Raw genomic sequence first — 18,541 nt, 5'->3', positions numbered from 1 at the left:
CAGGCTCTTCTAATTAATGTATTCTCTAAGCATAGTAACCTATCCTTTCACTGTGAATCAGTTCCTCTTTTATAAGCCATCTTTGGCTCCTTTTCTGTTAAAGGTTAATAATGAGAATAATGAAGCAATTGGTTATTTATGCAGTTATGATTGGGAAAAGTTATTAGAATAGGAATCTGCCCAGAAGCAATGAATAGGTTATGAAAATGTTAAGGAATACTGAAACCAGTCACCATTTTTGACATTTAAGAAATATTACTTCCACCCTTAATCAGGATGACCTGTTGTAAAATTATTTATATAGAATAATCCCACTGAACAGTAATTCCTACACCAACAGCATACATAAGTAAGTGTTAAGAGGGAGACTAAAAAATGATCTGAAGAAAAAAGGAGCCTGGGGAGAAAATTACCACAATGAGATGTTTCTTGGCTAGAAACATGTCTCCCAGACACTTGGTCATGAAGTTAGGTGACCTTTTTGATTAATTTCATGTTCAACATTTTTCAAGTTTTAGGGACTGTGAGAGAGGATACCCCAGGGTAGATTGCCATGTTCTTTATACCACACTATAAAGAAAATTCCCAGGTGATGCTTTGATTAATGACACATTGACTTATCTGATGTTAAACAAAATAAATGACAAAAATCAAATTTTAAATAAAAAATTATAATCCCTTTATGTTTAATGTTAGGAACTTTCTGTGTAAATTAAACAATAATTATTTTTACCAATGTCATCATTTCTACTTTGCTCTTTATAACAACTTGATTAAGATATAATTTATAGAAAATAAATTCACCCTTTTCAAGTGTACAATTAAAAGTTTTTGAATGTATTCTCAAAGATGTGTGAACATGACTACAGTTTCATTCTCGAACATATTTATTATCTTTTCCTCCAACCCTATATCTCCAAGTTATTCCCCATTTCGTCTCTCCCAAGCTCTTGCAACCCCCGTCTACTTTCTATTTGTATGGACTTGCCTATTCTGGATATTTCACATATGTGAAATCATATTAAATGCACCTTTTCGTTGTGTACCCCATTCATTGAACACGACGTTTTCAAGATTTTCAGCAAATAGCAGTATTTCAGTCTTTTATGGCCAAATAATATTCCATTATATATCTAGTTCACACCTTGTTTATTCACTTATTAGTTGTCGAACATCAAGGTTGCTTTTTTTCATTGTTACCAATAAAGCTGCTCTGAATATGCATGTATAAGATTTTTTGTGGACATGTATTTTCATTCTCTTGGGTATATTTTTGAGAGTATACAGAAGCTCAGTGTGTAATTTTTTGAAACACTACCAAATTATCTTCCAAAATGGCAACACAATTTTATATTCCCATTAGCTGTGTTGAATGGTTTCACTTTTTCTACATCCTTGTTAGCCACTCGCTTAACCACTCCCTTTGTTAGTCTTTTTGATTGTGGCTATCTTAGTGCATGTAATTTTGCTTTTGATTCATATTTCCTTAATGGATAATTATTTTAGCATTTTTTCTGTGCTTTTTGACCATTTATATATTCTTTTGGAAATCTGTGCAGATCCTTTGCCCATTTTTTAATTGAGTTAATAATTTAATAATAATTAATAATAATTAATAATTTAATTTTAATTGAGTCATAAGAGGTCTCCAATGAGGTCTTTATATATTCTGGATACCAGTCTTTTATCATATATGATTTCCAACTACTTTCTCTCATCATGAGGATTATATTTTTCCATGTTTTTACACTTTGAAGCACAAGGTTTATAATATTGAAGTCCAGTTTTAATCTTTTTTTGGGGGGGAGTGCTCATGATTTGAAGTGATCATCACCTAATCTAATGTCAGAAGTTGTACTTTTGTGTTTTTCTGAGAGTTTTATAGTTTTAACTCTTGCATTTAGATCAGTGATATATTTTCATTTTATTTTATACATGGCATAAGGTAGGGGTTTATTTTGCATATATCTGCATTTGTTTTTATCTTTTCAAATCTAAAGACATGAGAAATAATTTTCTCTTTCATGGGATGACCATTGCTACCCTCTTTGTGAATTGTTGTTTTATGATTAGGGGGGAAATATGTGTATTGTTTCCATCTGTTGACTATATATTTACCTTTTTTGTTACTAAATATTGTTACATTTCTACCTCTGTTTATTGAAAACTGAAAAGTAGCACTGATTATGCGGCTTGGATCCATTTTTTAAATGTTTTTCCCTTAATTTGAAATCTTACCTCTTCAGCTACAGTACAGAGAATGCCAAGAACTTCTAAGTCTCTATCAGAAATACCTATCAGAACAGCAGGAGAAGCTTACCATGTCTCTTTCAGAACTTAATGCTGCTAAAATGCAGGAACAACAGGTAAGCATCTGTATTTTTATCCCTTTTTTATTTTAATGGACTAACAAGATGTCAAAAGAGTCATTTGCTTTTGTTACATAGTATGTAATATTGTTTTAAAATAAATTTGCAGATACTGCATGTGATTGAGTTGTTGTCTTTTGCCTTCCTTTCTTCTTTTCCTGGGTCTCAAAAGTCAGGAATAATTACCTTAAATAGGCTAAGGGTCAGTGGGAAATCTCTTGGTTATATGAAAAAGCATAAGAGGAATGGTAAAGAAAATGCACTGCTCTGTTACTCAATGAAAATCAAATGGGCTGTGTGTTACTCATTTCTTTTGAAAAGCACTTAATAAGCCTTTCTAATTCATTTATAATTCTTACAATAAAAGTGACTTGATGACCCATAAAAACTTTAAATTGATAAAATGTAAATATTTTGCACATTTGCATGTATGTATTAATCACAAAAATATGTATTTATACATACATATATCACTTAGTAGTATTATATGATTAAATGAATATTCAGAGTCTTACCAGTTTTAATGTAAAACAACCTCTAAAGACACACTCCTTGCCTTCTGGCAACTGATATTTGTCTTTTTTATGTCTGTATGGGCTTCAATATTTAGGTGAATGCAAAATAAACTTTGTGTTAAGACATTGTAGAAGTGATCAATGTATTCATATTAAGTATCAAAATATAGATAATGTATTAGAGCATTATCTTTCCTCTTGAACAGTAGAAATCCTAAATATCCTAAAGATTTTTGCAAACATTCTAAAAAACATCATTACAGTTCAACCTAGAAATAATTGTTTCAGATGAGTTAAGAGTTCTGACTGAGGTAACTTCAGTTTTGAGCTTAAAGTTTGCACATGAGGAAAAGTCAAAATAGACAAATGATAATAATAATAATAATTCTGCTGGAATGTGGTATTGCTAATGAGACTTTTTGTTTAATTATTAAATAGTCATATAGTGATAAAGCACCTTGGCAATCTTAATTCTAATTTTATTTTATGCATTTTAATGTGTATGTAATATGTAACATATATCTTAATTCCAACTATTTTAATACCAAACTACCTTTGAGTCATAGTACCACTTTCAACAAGCCCAGATTGTACTGTCAGTTCAAGAAGCTACACCATACTTCTAAAAATAAAAAATGTAAGATGATGTCATGCTCTTTATACTATTAAGCTCCTCACAGCATGAGAGTTCTGTAGATAAAAAGAATAAGATTAACAGCTGACTTTTCATCAGAAACCATGGAGAATACAACAGTGGGATGCCATATTCAAAGAACTAAAAAAAAAAACATTCCTTGGCAATGCGGCAAAGTTATTATTAAAGAGTGAACATGACATAAAGACATTCCCAAATAAATAAAGATTGAGAGAATTGCTAGTGTGCCTGCTTTATATTACATATCAATAGAAGTCTGTTCAAATTAAAGGAAATAACATAAAGCAATAACTTAAATCTATGCGATGAAATAAAGAGTACCAATAAAGACAATTATGTATTTCCTCTTTTCTTAAATTATTTTAAAGATACTTGAATAGAATAATAATTATAAAAGTATATTGGTGAATTTATAAGACAGATGTTGTGTGTGTGTGTGTGTGTGCATGCACGCACACATTTGCACAAAGGGAAAGGAGGGAGAGAAAACTGTATTAGAACAAATTTTCTATAAATTCCTGGAATTAAGTTAGTGGAAAGGAATTCAAACTGTGGTTGTTCTCAAATAATGAGATCCTTACATGTGAAAATCCTGAGGAATTTACAAAAAAACTGATAGAACTAACAAATTCACAAGGTTGCAAGATACAAGATCTAAATGTCAAAATCAATTTTAGTTTTGTTCACTTTTAATTAAAATTAAAAATGAATATATTTAATATAAGAAGTGCAAGATTTGTACAATGAGCACTACAAAACATTGCTAAGAAAAATCTAAGAAAATCTAAATTAATGAAAACAGGTTCCACATTCATGAACTACTCAAATGCTCTTAAAATGGTCTTTCTTCCCAAATTGATCTGTAGATTGTTGTGATCCCTATCAGAATTCTAATAGATTTTGGTAATTTTTTGATGGAAACTGATAAAAGAATCCTAAAATTTATATGGAAGTGCAAAGAAATGAGAAAAATCACAACAATTTTGAGAAACATGAGTGAAGTGGAGGATTGTCTTTTATAATTTCAAAATTTATTTTAAAATTATAGTACAGTAGGAAGCATTTTAAGATGGCCAACACAGCCTTTGTCCTCTTCTACCTTTGCTCTCATGATTGTGTTATGATATATAATCAATCAAAGATTATCTGGATAGGCTCAGTCTAAGGACATGAGATAAATAGAATTTTTTTTCTGTCTGGGAACAAAAGACGAAGTTAAGAGACATTTGAAGCATGGGAACAATTTAACACACCATTTGTGACTTTGAAGATGGAGGGAACTTGAAGCTAAAAATAGATTGTGGCCAACAGTATAAAAATTAAGATTTAAGTCCTACATCACAAGGAACTCTGTTCTGTCAAGGGTCTGCATGAGCATGGATCAGATTCTTTCTTAGAAATTTTAAATTAGAGCCCAGCTGAATGTAGTCTTGTAAGAAACCAAACAGAGAACCTGGCAAAACGTGCTTATACTCCTGACCTATGGAACTGTGTACTACTGAATTTATAATATTTTATAAATTTGTGGGAAATTGTTATACAGAAATAGGCAACAAATGTACACAGTATTCAAGACAGTACAGTACCACCTTAATGGTAGACATATACCAGAGGAACAAAATTGAGTTCAGAAACAAACCTTAACAAATATGGTTAATTGGCTCTGTAGATCCTAATTTAATTAAGTGGGGAAAATCTTTTCAACAAATGATGATGGAATAAATAGACACTTAAAAACAAGATTTAGACCCTTATATATTTAGAACCTTACTTTGCACCATGAACAAAAATTAACTTCAACATTATTCTTATATTCAGGACACTTGCTTTGAAATTTATGGGAAATTTTTTTTATCACATCACTTTTCATTGGCTTATTAAATGTTTTGCTTGTTGGTATGTTTTTCCATTATTATACCATTATTATAGACCAGTTGGTACCAATATGAGAGAAGGGATCAGACTATATATACTTTTTTAACAGTCATGCATCCTTAATTATTCCAGATTTTCAAATCAGGCTTAATTAAATAGTAATAAGTACTTGTGAAATTCTTCTGATTTTTACTGGTGTATTTGAAAACTAAAATTCTATAGCTGTATAGTTGTAGTTTTGTACTATGTTTGTCACTTAACATATTTTGGTATTTTCTACTTTGGAACTTAACTGTTGGCTACCGTAGTGCTCTGTTAAATAAATATATTTTAATCATTTCAATATAGCTGGCAGTGAAGATTTAAACTCTGGCTTTTATCACTTGAATCTTGGAAATTGTTCTTTCTTGGAAATTGTAATTCCTCTTTGTGCCAAAAAACTTCTAATACATATCATGAAATCTAATTAACTAACCACAAATGCCTGTTAGGCATATGCTCTTTAAAAAAAAAAAACAAAAAAACTTAAGACTAAGTTCAGTGGATTTTTACCCCCTCAGGATATTTGGCAGTTTTTCTCACCTTTGGGTTTTTGGAAGATGAAAACATAAAGTAACTGACTTATATTTTCAGTTATCTACTGCTATTTAACAAACTGTGTACTCCACAACGAGGTTGTGAATGGCATTGAGAAAAGCTGAGTGACTTTTCTATTGACCTTGCCTGCAGTCATTCATGTAGCTGCATGGAACTGGCATTACAGCTATGACCCTGGCATGACTGGGCCTTTCTCAGTCTTTTCATGCTTACTCATGGCCTCTGGCTCCATGTAGCCCTTGAACTTCTTACCGAAAGGCGCAGGGCTCTCAGAGCACAAAAATGGAAACTATCAAGTCTCTTTACAGATGAGACTCAGAACTTGCCACGTGTTAAAAAACAGATTAGATTTAAGGTGAAGAGACTAGAGGGAGGTGTAGCTGTTGGAGGCCACCAGTGTAACATACTATTACAAAATGCTGTCTTACAGTCATTTTAATTTTCATTTCTCAGATTACTAGTGGAGTTGAGCATCTTTTCATATTATGTATCTTCTCAAATTCTTTGCCAGGTTTTGTCCACTTTTCTTTTTAAGTAGTTGATCTTTTCATATTGATTTATAGACATTCTTTTTATAATCTGGATGTTAAACATTTGTTGGTTGTATGTATTACAAACATCTTTGACCAATTTATGGATGATTCACTGTCTTTATGGTATTTTTGATGAATGGAAGTTCCTAATTTAATGGTAGTTTAATTTATCAATCTTTTATTGTTTGGGCTTTTTGAGTCCTTCCTTTTTCCAAGGCATAAAATATTGTACATTGTCTTCTAAATGTTTTATAGCTCTGTCTTTTATATGCAGGTTTCTAATGCACTTAGAATTGATTTTGGGGATTAGTGTGAGGCAAAGCGCCTTCTCTCTCTCTCTCTCTCTCTCTCTCTCTCTCTCTCCATATATAGATAGATTTTATATATATATATATGTGTGTGTGTGTGTGTGTGTGTGTGTGTGTGTGTGTATTTGGCCATATGTGGCTCTTCTTTACACCATATTTCTTATTGTTGTTTAATTCCAACTTTATATGTCCCTCTTTCCTGGAACTGTTTTACTTTGCTGAAGTAGCATGCAGCAGTTCTGAGGGGGAAAGCTCCTAACAGGAGACTAATATGTAATTGAACATTTCTATAAATAATGTGATTAAATAATTGTAGTTCTTCTGTGAGGGGATAACACTTAAGTTGTGACCTTGGATATTAGAATTCAACCATGTAAGGAGCCAGGGAAAGAATGTTCCTGGCAGCGGCAATAAGAAATATCCCATCAACTGGGAGAAAGAGGCACTTAGAAATGTTAAAATGAGAAGCTGAATAAGAAAGTCATTATTATAAATGAAGGGCATCTAGGTTGGTTCCACAGTCTAGCTATTGTGAATTGTGCCGCTATAATCATTGATGTGGCCGTATCCCTATAGTGCGCTCTTTTAAGGTCCTCAGGGAATAGTCCGAGAAGGGCTATAGCTGGGTCAAATGGTGGTTCCATTCCCAGCTTTCCCAAGAATCTCCATACTGCTTTCCAAATTGGCCTCACCATTTTGCAGTCCCACCAGCAGTGTACAAGTGTACCCTTTTCCCCACATCCTCGCCAGCACTTGTTGTTGTTTGACTTCATAATGGCTGCCATTCTTACTGGAGTGAGATGGTATCTTAGGGTGGTTTTGATTTGCATTTCTCTGATTGCTAATGATGGTGAGCATTTTTTCATGTACTTGTTGATTGATTGTATGTCCTCCTCTGAGAAATGTCTGTTCAGGTCCTTGGCCCATTTGTTGATTGGATTATTTGTTATCTTATTATTTAATTTTTTGAGTTCTTTGTACATTCTGGATATTAGGGCTCTATCTGATGTGTGGGGGTAAAAATTTGTTCCCAGGATGTAGGCTCTCTATTTACCTCTTTTATTGTTTATCTTGCTGAGAAAATACTTTTTAGTTTAAGTAGGTCCCATTTGTTTATTCTTGTTGTTAACTCTTGGGCTATGGGAGTCCTATTAAGGAATTTGGAGCCCAACCCCACAATATGTAGATCATAGCCAACTTTTTCTTCTATCAGACGCAGTGTCTCTGGTTTGATATCTAGCTCCTTGATCCATTTTGAGTTAACTTTTGTGGCTGGTGAGAGAAAGGGATTCAATTTCATTTTGTTGCATATGGATTTCCAATTTTCCCAACACCATTTGTTGAAGATGCTATCCTTCCTCCATTGCATGTTTTTAGCCCCTTTATCAAATATAAGATAGTTGTAACTTTGTGGATTAGTCTCTGTGTCCTCTATTCTGTACCATTGGTCCACCCGCCTGTTTAAATGTGGCATCTATATACAATGGAGTATTATGCAGCACTAAGAAATGACAAAATCATAGAATTTGCAGGGAAATGGATGGCATTAGAGCAGATTATGCTAAGTGAAGCTAGCCAAGCCCTGAAAAACAAATGCCAAATGTCTCCTTTGATATAAAGAGAGCAACTATGAGCAAAACAGGAAGGAAGAACATGAGGAAAAGATTAACTGTAAACAAAGACGAATGGGGGGAGAGAAAGGGAGAGAGAAGGGAAAGGATATGCAAATGGTAGGAGACCTTCAATGATACACAAAAGTATAAGAGGTTATGATGGGCAAGGGGGAGGGGGGAAAAAAGGGGGAGAGAATTGAACAACAGCAGAGGAGGCAGAGAGGGAAGGTGGGAGGGGCGGGGGGGATAGTAGCGGTTAGGAAAGGTAGCAGATCAAGACAGTCACTAATATGCCATTATGTAAAAATGTGAGTATGTAACAGATGTGATTCTGCTATCTGTATTAAAAAAAAAAGAAAGAAAGTCATTATTATGAATGAGGTAAACTATAAAAACAAGATGTGTTTCTGAGAGGATGAATATTAGAAAGGAGATTCCTTTGGCCTCTACATTTAGAACACTTTATTTCAAGTATCTGGTTTTGTGACCATAGACTGGCATCTTTCTTTGTATGAAACTAGTCGCACATCCTGTGTCTTCAGTGACAAGTATTTACATATTTTATATTTGTAGACTTGCAATTTTTAGCATATATCTGTAAACAAAACTTGGATGATCCAATCTCTGCAAAGAATACAAATGCTAAAACCTTGATGATATGAAAGAAATTGTACCACTGTTAACATTTGAATAGTGAAAAGGAGGAGAAGAGGTGAAAGGAGGTGTCTGATACTGATTTTCTCATTTTATGGAATGGAGGTTCAAGAAACACGGTCCGAAATGATACATTAACTAGATATTATAAGTATTCAGACTTTTTTGGGGGGGGTACCAGGAATTGAACTCAGGGGCACTCGACCACTGAGCCACATCCCCCTGCCACTTTGTATTTTATTTAGAGACAGGGTCTCACTGAGTTGCTTAGTGCCTTGCTTTTGCTGAGGCTGGCTTTAAAAGGTTTTATATACATCAGTATTTTTTTAATATTTATTTTTTAGTTGTAGTTGGACACAATACCTTTGTTTGTATGTGGTGCTGAGAATCGAACCCAGGGCCTCACGCTTGCTAGGCGAGTGCGGTACCACTGAGCCAAAATGCCAGCCCCATAAGTATTTTTTTAATTAATTTTTTTAATTTATATATGACAGTGGAATGCATTACAATTCTTACTACACATATAGAGCACAATTTTTTATATCTCTGGTTGTATACATAGTATACTAATACCAATTTGTGTCTTCGTACATGTACTTTGGATAATAATGTCCAACACATTCCACCATCATTTCTAACCCCATACCCCCTCCCTTCCCTTCCCACCCCTCTGTCCTATCTAGAGTTTGTCTATTCCTCCCATGTTCCCCTTCCCTACCCCACTATGAATCAGCCTCCTTATATTAGAGAAAACATTTGGTATTTTGGGACTGGCTAACTTCACTTAGCATTATCTTTTCTAACTCTATCCATTTATGTGCAAATGCCATGATTTTATTCTCTTTTATTGCTGAGTAATATTCCATTGTATATATATGCCACATACTTTTTATCCATTCATCTATTGAAGGGCATCTAAGTTGGTTCCACAGTTTAGCTATTGTGAATTGTGCTGCTATAAACATTGATGTGGCTGTGTCCCTGTAGAGTGGTGTTTTTAAGTCCTTTGGGTATAGACCTAGGAGAGGGATAGCTGGGTCAAATGGTAGTTCCATTCCCACTTTTCCAAGAAATCTTTATACTGCTTTCCATATTAGTTGCACCAATTTGCAGTCCCACCAGCAGTGCATAATGTACCTTTTTCCACACATCCTCACTAATATACTTATTGTTTGTTTTCATAATAGCTGCCTTTTTGACTGGAGTGAGATGATATCTTAGAGTAGTTTTTATTTGCATTTCTCTAATTGCTAGAGATGATGAACATTTTTTTCATGTATTTGGTGATTGATTGTATATCTTCTGAGAAGTGTCTGTTCATGTCCTTGGCCTATTTATTGATTGGGTTATTTTATTTTATAATATTTGGTGATTAGCTTTTTCAGTTCTTTATATACCCTAGAGATTAGTGTTCTATCTGATGTGTGAGGGGTAAAGATTTGCTCCCAAGATGTAGATTCTCTATTCACCTCACAGATTGTTTCTTTTGCTGAGAAAAAAACTTTTTAGTTTTAGTCCATCCCATTTGTTGATTCTTGGTTTTAATTCTTGCACTATAGGAGTCTTATTAAGGAAGTTGGGGCCTAATCCCACATAATGGAGATTAAGGCCTACTTTTTCTTTAATTAGATGTAGGGTCTCTGATTTTATTCTTAGGTCCTTGGTACATTTTGAGTTAAGTTTTGTGCATGGTGAGTGATAGGGGATTAATTTCATTTTGTTGCATGTGGATTTCCAGTTTTCCCACACCATTTGTTCTCCTTTTTTGGAGAAAAGATAGCCTTTGTTTAATGTAAGATAATTGTAATTTTGTGGGTTAGTCTGTGTGTCCTCTATTCTGTACCATTGGTCTACCAGTCTGTTTTTGTGCCAATACCATGCTGTTTTTGTTATTATTGCTCTGTAGTATAGTTTAAGGTCTGGTATAGTGATTCCACCTGCTTCACTCTTTCGGCTAAGGATTGCTTTAGCTATTCTAGACCTCTTATTTTTCCAGGTGAATTTCATGACTGCTTTTTTCTATTTCTATGAGGAATGTCATTGGGATTTTGATCAGAATTACATTAAATCTGTGTAATGTTTTTGGAAGTATGGTCATTTTGATAATATTAATTCTGCCTATACAAGTATTAAAGACCTAACAAAGAACAACTTTAAAAAAGGTAGTAAAGGTGAGGTAAATTCTGTCAGAGTGAGGAAAACGCTGGGTCTTGCCTAATAAATATGTAGGTGTAATTGAAGAAGAAATGTCAAAATACTAGAATTGTGCCAGTTACACTAAAAGTCAGAACTGGAGAAGAGGGTATAATTACCTCTGGGTAGTGAAGGTAGGAGTAAAGGAACACAGACTTTTTATTTTCCTTTTTATTTCTTTCTGTCATTGTATCTGTAGTCTGTGTTCATATTACTTGGCAAATTATGCAAACAGACTAAAAATAAACTAAAGCTTTGGCTCTGTGGTAGAAGAACTAAAATGATTATGGCACACTGAGGAATATCAAAGTCATCTAGACATACAGATACTAGATAGACTTACAAATACTATATAGTTTATTAAACCAATTATGAACTTTTTATATCAAGAAAAATTTACCCTATCCTAGTATAATGGGAGCAAACCTGTTTAATTTGAGTTATAAATTAAAATTATAACAATACTGTGTATGCATTGACATTTGACAAACATCAAATATCATTTGACAAACATCAATTAGTGGGGACAGTCTCAGATTGTTACTCTTTTTATGCCTGTCCCTTGTGTGCTTCAGGTAGTCTAAAGGAAACCTCATGGTAAGTTTGCTGAATAAACTTAGTTATATTTATTTATACTCTGAAGTACAAAGTTTTGAATTAGGAATAATTTTTGAGATCATCCTCTTCAGTGATGAGAACCTTTTCTATAACACACATAACCAGCAGTCATTACCTTGGTGGATGGGTCACCACATGGTTTTTAAAAGGTTATCCTGATGCACATCTTCTATGAGAACTACTCATCTCATCCAGCCTCTAGATTGGCAGAAGTAGAAACTTAGGCCCTGGATTTACTTGATTTGATTAGTGATAGAGTATAGCTTGACTCCTAGCATCACACATTTCTTAATGTTCTAGTTTTAAAAACCTGATGTCTTTACTTCTGCTGTTATATATGATTTCCATTTAATGTAGAATTCTTTCTTGTCTTTTTCTGCTTATTTTAGTTTATATATCTTCTTCTTCTTCTTCTTATTTTTTAAAAAAAGCCTTTAAAAGTCCTCTCTTTCCAGGACAGACTTCTTCTTAAAGAGGCCTTCAATCCACAGCCCCTGTTTCAGCCTCATTTTTAGTAATATCCATTGTTTTCAGTTTTGAGCCAATACTTTATTGCCCTTCTAAATTAGGATTTTGCTTTGTTCTATAAAAATCAGTTACCAGTTATTCACCTACTTCCCAAAGCTTGGTTGGTGTTATTTTCTTTTCCTTGTGAATGTATTGTACAAACACACACACACACACACACACACACACACACCCCTACACCCCTGCTGTATACTCATGCACACACATACCTATATCTCACTACCTTTTTATATTCCTTTTCTGTTACTCCTTTTCTGCAATCCTCCACCCCCAGAACTATGGACTGAAACCAGAGGGGCTCTCTCACTGAGCTATATCCCCAGCCTACATCCAACCTTTACATTTAGAAATAGGATTTTGCTGAATTGCCCAGATTAGACTCCAATTTATGAACTTCCTGCTTGAGCCTCCTGAGTAGCTGGGATTAAAGGTGGGCACCACTGTATCCACGCCCGCCACTCCTGTACTATAAAATTTTTATAAGTTTCACAAAAAACAATTTTAATAGCAAAGAATTGCTGTTATTTTAGTAAAGCAATCAAATGAGGTGATTACTCTTAAAATTGTATACATGATTAAACTGTTTTTTTTGTATTCTTACTCATTCTTAACTATGCTTTCTGATTTGTCAGAGGATTGAATTAGGAAATACTTGAGGTAAAAGTGAGGTAAATTCTGTCCCATCTCTCCTTTCCTTTGGGGTATAGGAATGTTCTCCTTTTGCTGATGGTTTTCAGTGAAATTAAATAATGTATTTTTCTGGTTTTCTTTTGAAACTTAACTGTGCATCAGTTACTGGAGCAGAAGAACTTATTGTTTAGGGACACGTTGATTATAATGATAATAATAACTACTGTTGTTTATTGATCATTTTCCTGTGCCATTTGATTTACAAACATTTTCATTTATTCTTAATATACCATAAATGATGAAATGGCTATTATAAAGTTCAGTAACTTGCCCAATATTATAGTTGTTGTTTGGCACACTATTCAAAACTTTGTCTACTCTAAAATCCGCTTTTTACCTTATTAGGCTTATACTCATTTTAATAGCAACAGCAATAAAAATGATAGCCTGCACTTATAGCATTTACTCTGTACTAGATACTATATTACACTCTATGTGTATGTTGACATATTTCTTACCTTGACTTTATGAGTTAGGCACCATTATTATCCTCTGTTATGGAGGTCAGAAAGATTAAATAACTTTCTCAAAATCAATCACTAAACTTATAATGTGTGGAACCAGGATTCTAACATAGTTCTTTAGTTGTTATTGGAGTGGATGAGAATTTTATATTTGTTTTAACTGATTACTGAATCTGTTAAAAGGACTCTAAACTTTAAAAATAGTAAATAAATAGTTATTTTTTCCTTCCAAGCTCTGAGAAGGTAATGTGAAAAATAAACATCTTATTACAGCTTAAGACTTCTGGTTAGTCTACCAGCCCTTGCCAAGAAAAAGTGAATAAATGCTGGTGGAGGAAGAAGGAAGAAGGGGGAATACTCTGTATTTCTACATTAGCATTCTGGAATTAACATCTGCAGATTGAGAAAGAGCTAAAGAATTTTCTTTGAAGTACTCTCTTTATTTTGCTGTACACTTTAAAATTGTTTCTAATTCCAAGATAGAATAATGTGTATTTCGTGCAGTCTTAACTGTATCAGGAGGCAAGGCCATAGCTGAGCTGAAAGGTGGAAGGAGCTCTGAAGTTCCTAATAACATTGTAAAGGTGCCAAAAGAGCCCCAGATTGTGGACTTCCAGATACCTCATTATGAGAAAAAGGAAATATAAGCTATTTAAGCCTTTCTCTTTTTTTACGTTGTTTCTAATTATCTAAAAGGATTCATTTAGAAAATGGTAGTCATAAAGATTAAAGTAGCTAAAATGTAAATTGTCAAAAAGCCGTAGGCCCTAAAGAGAATAAGGAAAAACTTACCATAATATATTTGGACCAACAGACATTTTGTGAAATGTCTACCTGGTGAAGTGGAAGAATATAAAGTCTGACAAAATATCAAAATTGCTGACTACAGACATAAATTTGCCTATTATTGAGAAATTAAAGCTATCTTAAGAGAAGTTCATACCATTTTGTGAATCTCATTTTGTTGAGGCACTTTTCTCTCAGTGTTAAATATATATATATATATATATATATATATATATATATATATACACACACACACAACATACATACACACATACATACATATTCTGGTGCCAGAATTTGTTCACTTAAACATCACTAGATCTGTGGTTATCTTAGATCCTGTAGGGACTTAACAAACTGCTTTTACCTCCATTGCTTGTGGTTGCAGATCTACTAATAGGAAAGTGATTGAGGTAAGCTACAGATACACATGGAAGAGTACCAGGTAATGTTGATTTGGCCCTTTGAAATCCTTTTCTGATCCTGGGGGTAATATCAAAGCTAAAATATATGTCTAGCCTTGGAATCTGATTAATAATACTGTCATTTGAGATTATACCACCCTGAGATTTAAGGGAATAGAGTATGGCAATAACTTACAGAAACAAAAAATGAAAAAATTCAACATAATATGAAATTGCCTCATGCCCTCAAGAAAGTGGAATTTATTATGTTCATGCTAGTTTTAGTTGTCACAGAGCAATGGCATATTCAACTAAATTATAGGTAATCAATTAAGTAGCCATTTGTGGAATATGGGAAATTTAGTGTACTTGTAAATTTGTACCTGTGATAAGCTGGTTCTCACTCAGAATTTAAGAGGTGAAAAACACCCCCAAATATTCTAACCTATGTCTTCTAATCCATTCCATTGCAATGTAAGGAAATATATGGACTCTACCTGAAAGAACTTTGGTCTAAAAAAAGGAAACAGTAAATACATACCTGATCTGTCCACTAATACCTAACATAACCAAAATAGAACTCTTGATTTCCTTACCAAACCTACAACTTTCTCATCTACCCAGCTCAGTAATTGGTACTCCCATTCTTCCTGAAGCTCATAATTGATTATTTTTTCTTTTATCTCAGATCCAGTTCATCAACAAATCTACTCCATTCTTTCTTCTAAATATATGCCAATTCCTATTATTATCACCATATTGTTCTCACTCTAATCCAGGTGCATTTTTCACCTGGAATAACCTGAGGGAAATAAAAGTCTATATTCCTATAAAAAATTGTGTTTATAGTAGTTATATTAATAATCACTAAAAAATTTGAGATGGGCTTTCTCAGCAAAAAATAAATAAATAAAAAGAAACAAACTTTGATACACAACTACATTCATGAATCTCAAATGCATTGTGCTAAGTGAAAGAAGCCATACTCAAAAGGTTATATGCTATGTAAGTCCATTTATATGACATCCCAGAAAAAGAAAATACAGAATCAGAAATACGTCAGGGGCTGAGGTTTCAGTAGAGGTCAATTCCAAAGGAACATAAGGTATTTTTTAGTAGGATGGAATTATTTTTTTGTGTGTGGGGGTATTGCTTGAGACAAGGCCTCACACATAGTACACATTCACTCTTCCTTTAAGCTATATCCCCAACCAATTACCTTAATTTTTAATTTTTCAAAACTTGCAAAACTATATCCTAAGAAGGATGACTCTTACATGTAAATTGTACGTTAGTTTGGAAAATAATGAATGAGTTGTTAGTAATAGCAAAAGATTGTGTCAGGTTGCATGTGAGAAACCATTTTAGGTATTTTGATCAGGAAACAATTTAATTCTATAAAACAGGTTTATATAAAAGCTTTGATACTATGGCTGTGTAATATAGTTTAAGGTGTGGTATTGTGATGCCTTCTGCTTCACTCTTCCTGCTAAGGATTGCTTTGGCTATTCTGGGTCTCATTTTTCCAAATGAATTTCATGATTGCTTTTTCTAGTTTTATGAAGAATGTTATTGGGATTTTAATAGGAATTGCGTTAAGTCTATATAATGCTTTTGGTAGTATGGCCATTTTGACAATATTAATTCTGCTCTCCAGGAGTATGGGAGGTCTTTCCATCTTCTAAGGACTTCTTCAGTTTCTTTTTTCAGTGTTTTGTAGTTTTCATTGTATAGCTCTTTCACAAACTCTTTTGTTAGGTTGATTCCGAAGTATTTTATTTTATTTTTTGAGATTATTATGAATGGAGTAATTTTCTAACTTCTCTTTCTACTGAACATCATTGATATATAGGAATGTAATTGATTTATGTGGGTGGATTATATGGAATTTTGTGGATCTTTTAAATATATAAATATGTCATCAGCAAATAGTGATAGTTCGAGTTCTTCTTTTCCTATTCATATCCCTTTAATTTCTTTCTCCTATCTAATTGCTCTGGGGAGAGTTTCAAGGACATTGTTGAACAGAAGTTGTGAAAGAGGGCATCCTTGTTTTGTTCTAGTTTTTATAGGGAATTTTTTCAATTTTTCTCCATTTAGAATGATGTTGGTCTTGGGTTTAGCATAGACAGACGTTAAATGATACTAAAGAGCCATAGTAATAAAAAAGTTGTAATATTGGCACCAAACAGACACATAGACCAATGGTACAGAATAGAAGACACAGAGACAAACCCATATAAATGCAGTTATCTTATAATACACAAAGGCACCAAAAACATTCACTGGAGAAAAGATAGTCCATTCAACAAATGGTGCTGGGAAAATTGGAAATCCATATGTAATAAAATAAAATTAAGCCACTATCTCTCACCATGCATGAAACTCAATTCAAAATGGATCAAAGACTTAGGCACTAGAACACAGAACCTGCCACCTAATAGAAGAAAAAGTAGGCCGAAATCTTCATCATGTCGGCTTAGAATCTGACTCCCTTAAACAAGACTCCTAAAACACAAGAAGTCAAAAATTAATAAATAGAACGGTGTCAAACTAAAAAGCTGCTTCTCATCAAAGGAAACAATAACATGAACAGAGCCTACAGAATGAATGGGAGATAAACTTTACCACCTCCACCTCAGGTAGAGCGTTAATCTCTAGGATAGAAAAGAACTCAAAAAACTTAATAAGTAATCCAGTCCATAAATGGGCTAAGGAACTAAGTAGACATTTCACAGAAGAAGAAATACAGTCGATCAACAAATATATGAAAAAATATGTTCAACATCTCTAGTAATTAGATAAATGCAAATCAAAAGATTTCATCTCATTCTGGTCAGATGGCAATTATCAAGAATACAGACAACAATAAATGTTGGCGAGGATGTGGGGGAAAAGGTAAACTCATAAATTGCTGGTGAGACTGCAACCACTATAGAAAGCAGTATAGAGATTCCTCAGAAAACTTGGAACAGAACCATTTTTTGACCCACTATCCCACTCCTCAGTATATATCCAAAGGACTTTAAAAATCAGCATACTATAATGATGCAGCAACATCAATGTTGATAACACAATAGCTAAACTATGGAACCAATCTAGGTGCCCTTCAATAGATGAATAGATAAGGAAACTGTGGTATATATACAATGGAATACTCAGCCTTAAAGAAGAATGAAATGATGGCATTTGCTGGTAAATGGATGGAGCTGGAGAATATCATGTTAAGTGAAATAAATCAATTCCAAAACACCAAAGGCTGATTGTTTCTTCTGATATGTGGATGCTAATTCACAATAAAGCTGGGAGGAGAGTAGGGAAGAATAGAGTTACTTTGGATTAGGCAGGAGAGAGTGAAGGGAGGAGCAGGAAGTATGTGGATAAGAAACATAGTAGAATGAATTTGACATTATTACCCTATGTGCATTTATCACTACATGACCGATGTGATTCTACATCATGTACAACCAGAAGAATGAGAAATTATACTCCATTTATGTAAGATGTATCAAAGTATATTCTACTATCATGTATAGCTAATTAAAATAAATTAAAAATTGAAAATATAAAAGCTTTGGAAGGGCTAAAGAAGCAGGTTCTAGGTTAGACGTCCAGTAATTACCTCAGAACAACAGAACTAATACACTGAGATAACACTGGAGCTCTGCTAAAATTAGGAGCAATCCATTTGCCGCCACCATAACTTTCTGAAAACTCAGGGAACTAATAATAGACTCCC

At 33.6% G+C, this 18,541-nt stretch overlaps 1 protein-coding gene across 5 annotated transcripts in view; it reads left to right on the top strand.

Annotated features, from left to right (window-relative positions):
* The window catches only part of Kiaa1328 (KIAA1328 ortholog), a 257,338-nt gene that overhangs the window by 101,113 nt on the left and 137,684 nt on the right, over window positions 1-18,541 (top strand). For all 5 annotated transcript variants that reach the window (XM_026400047.2, XM_026400048.2, XM_026400050.2 and 2 more), the window contains one exon: window positions 2,239-2,366. In XM_026400047.2, the coding sequence (XP_026255832.1) occupies window positions 2,239-2,366 (128 nt within the window). The remainder of the gene's footprint in view (window positions 1-2,238; window positions 2,367-18,541) is intronic.

Source organism: Urocitellus parryii, chromosome 13, assembly GCF_045843805.1.
Source record: "Urocitellus parryii isolate mUroPar1 chromosome 13, mUroPar1.hap1, whole genome shotgun sequence".
Lineage (NCBI taxonomy): Eukaryota > Metazoa > Chordata > Mammalia > Rodentia > Sciuridae > Urocitellus > Urocitellus parryii.
Note: the sequence above shows the minus strand (reverse complement) of the source record. Positions and strands in the feature narration are given on the sequence as shown.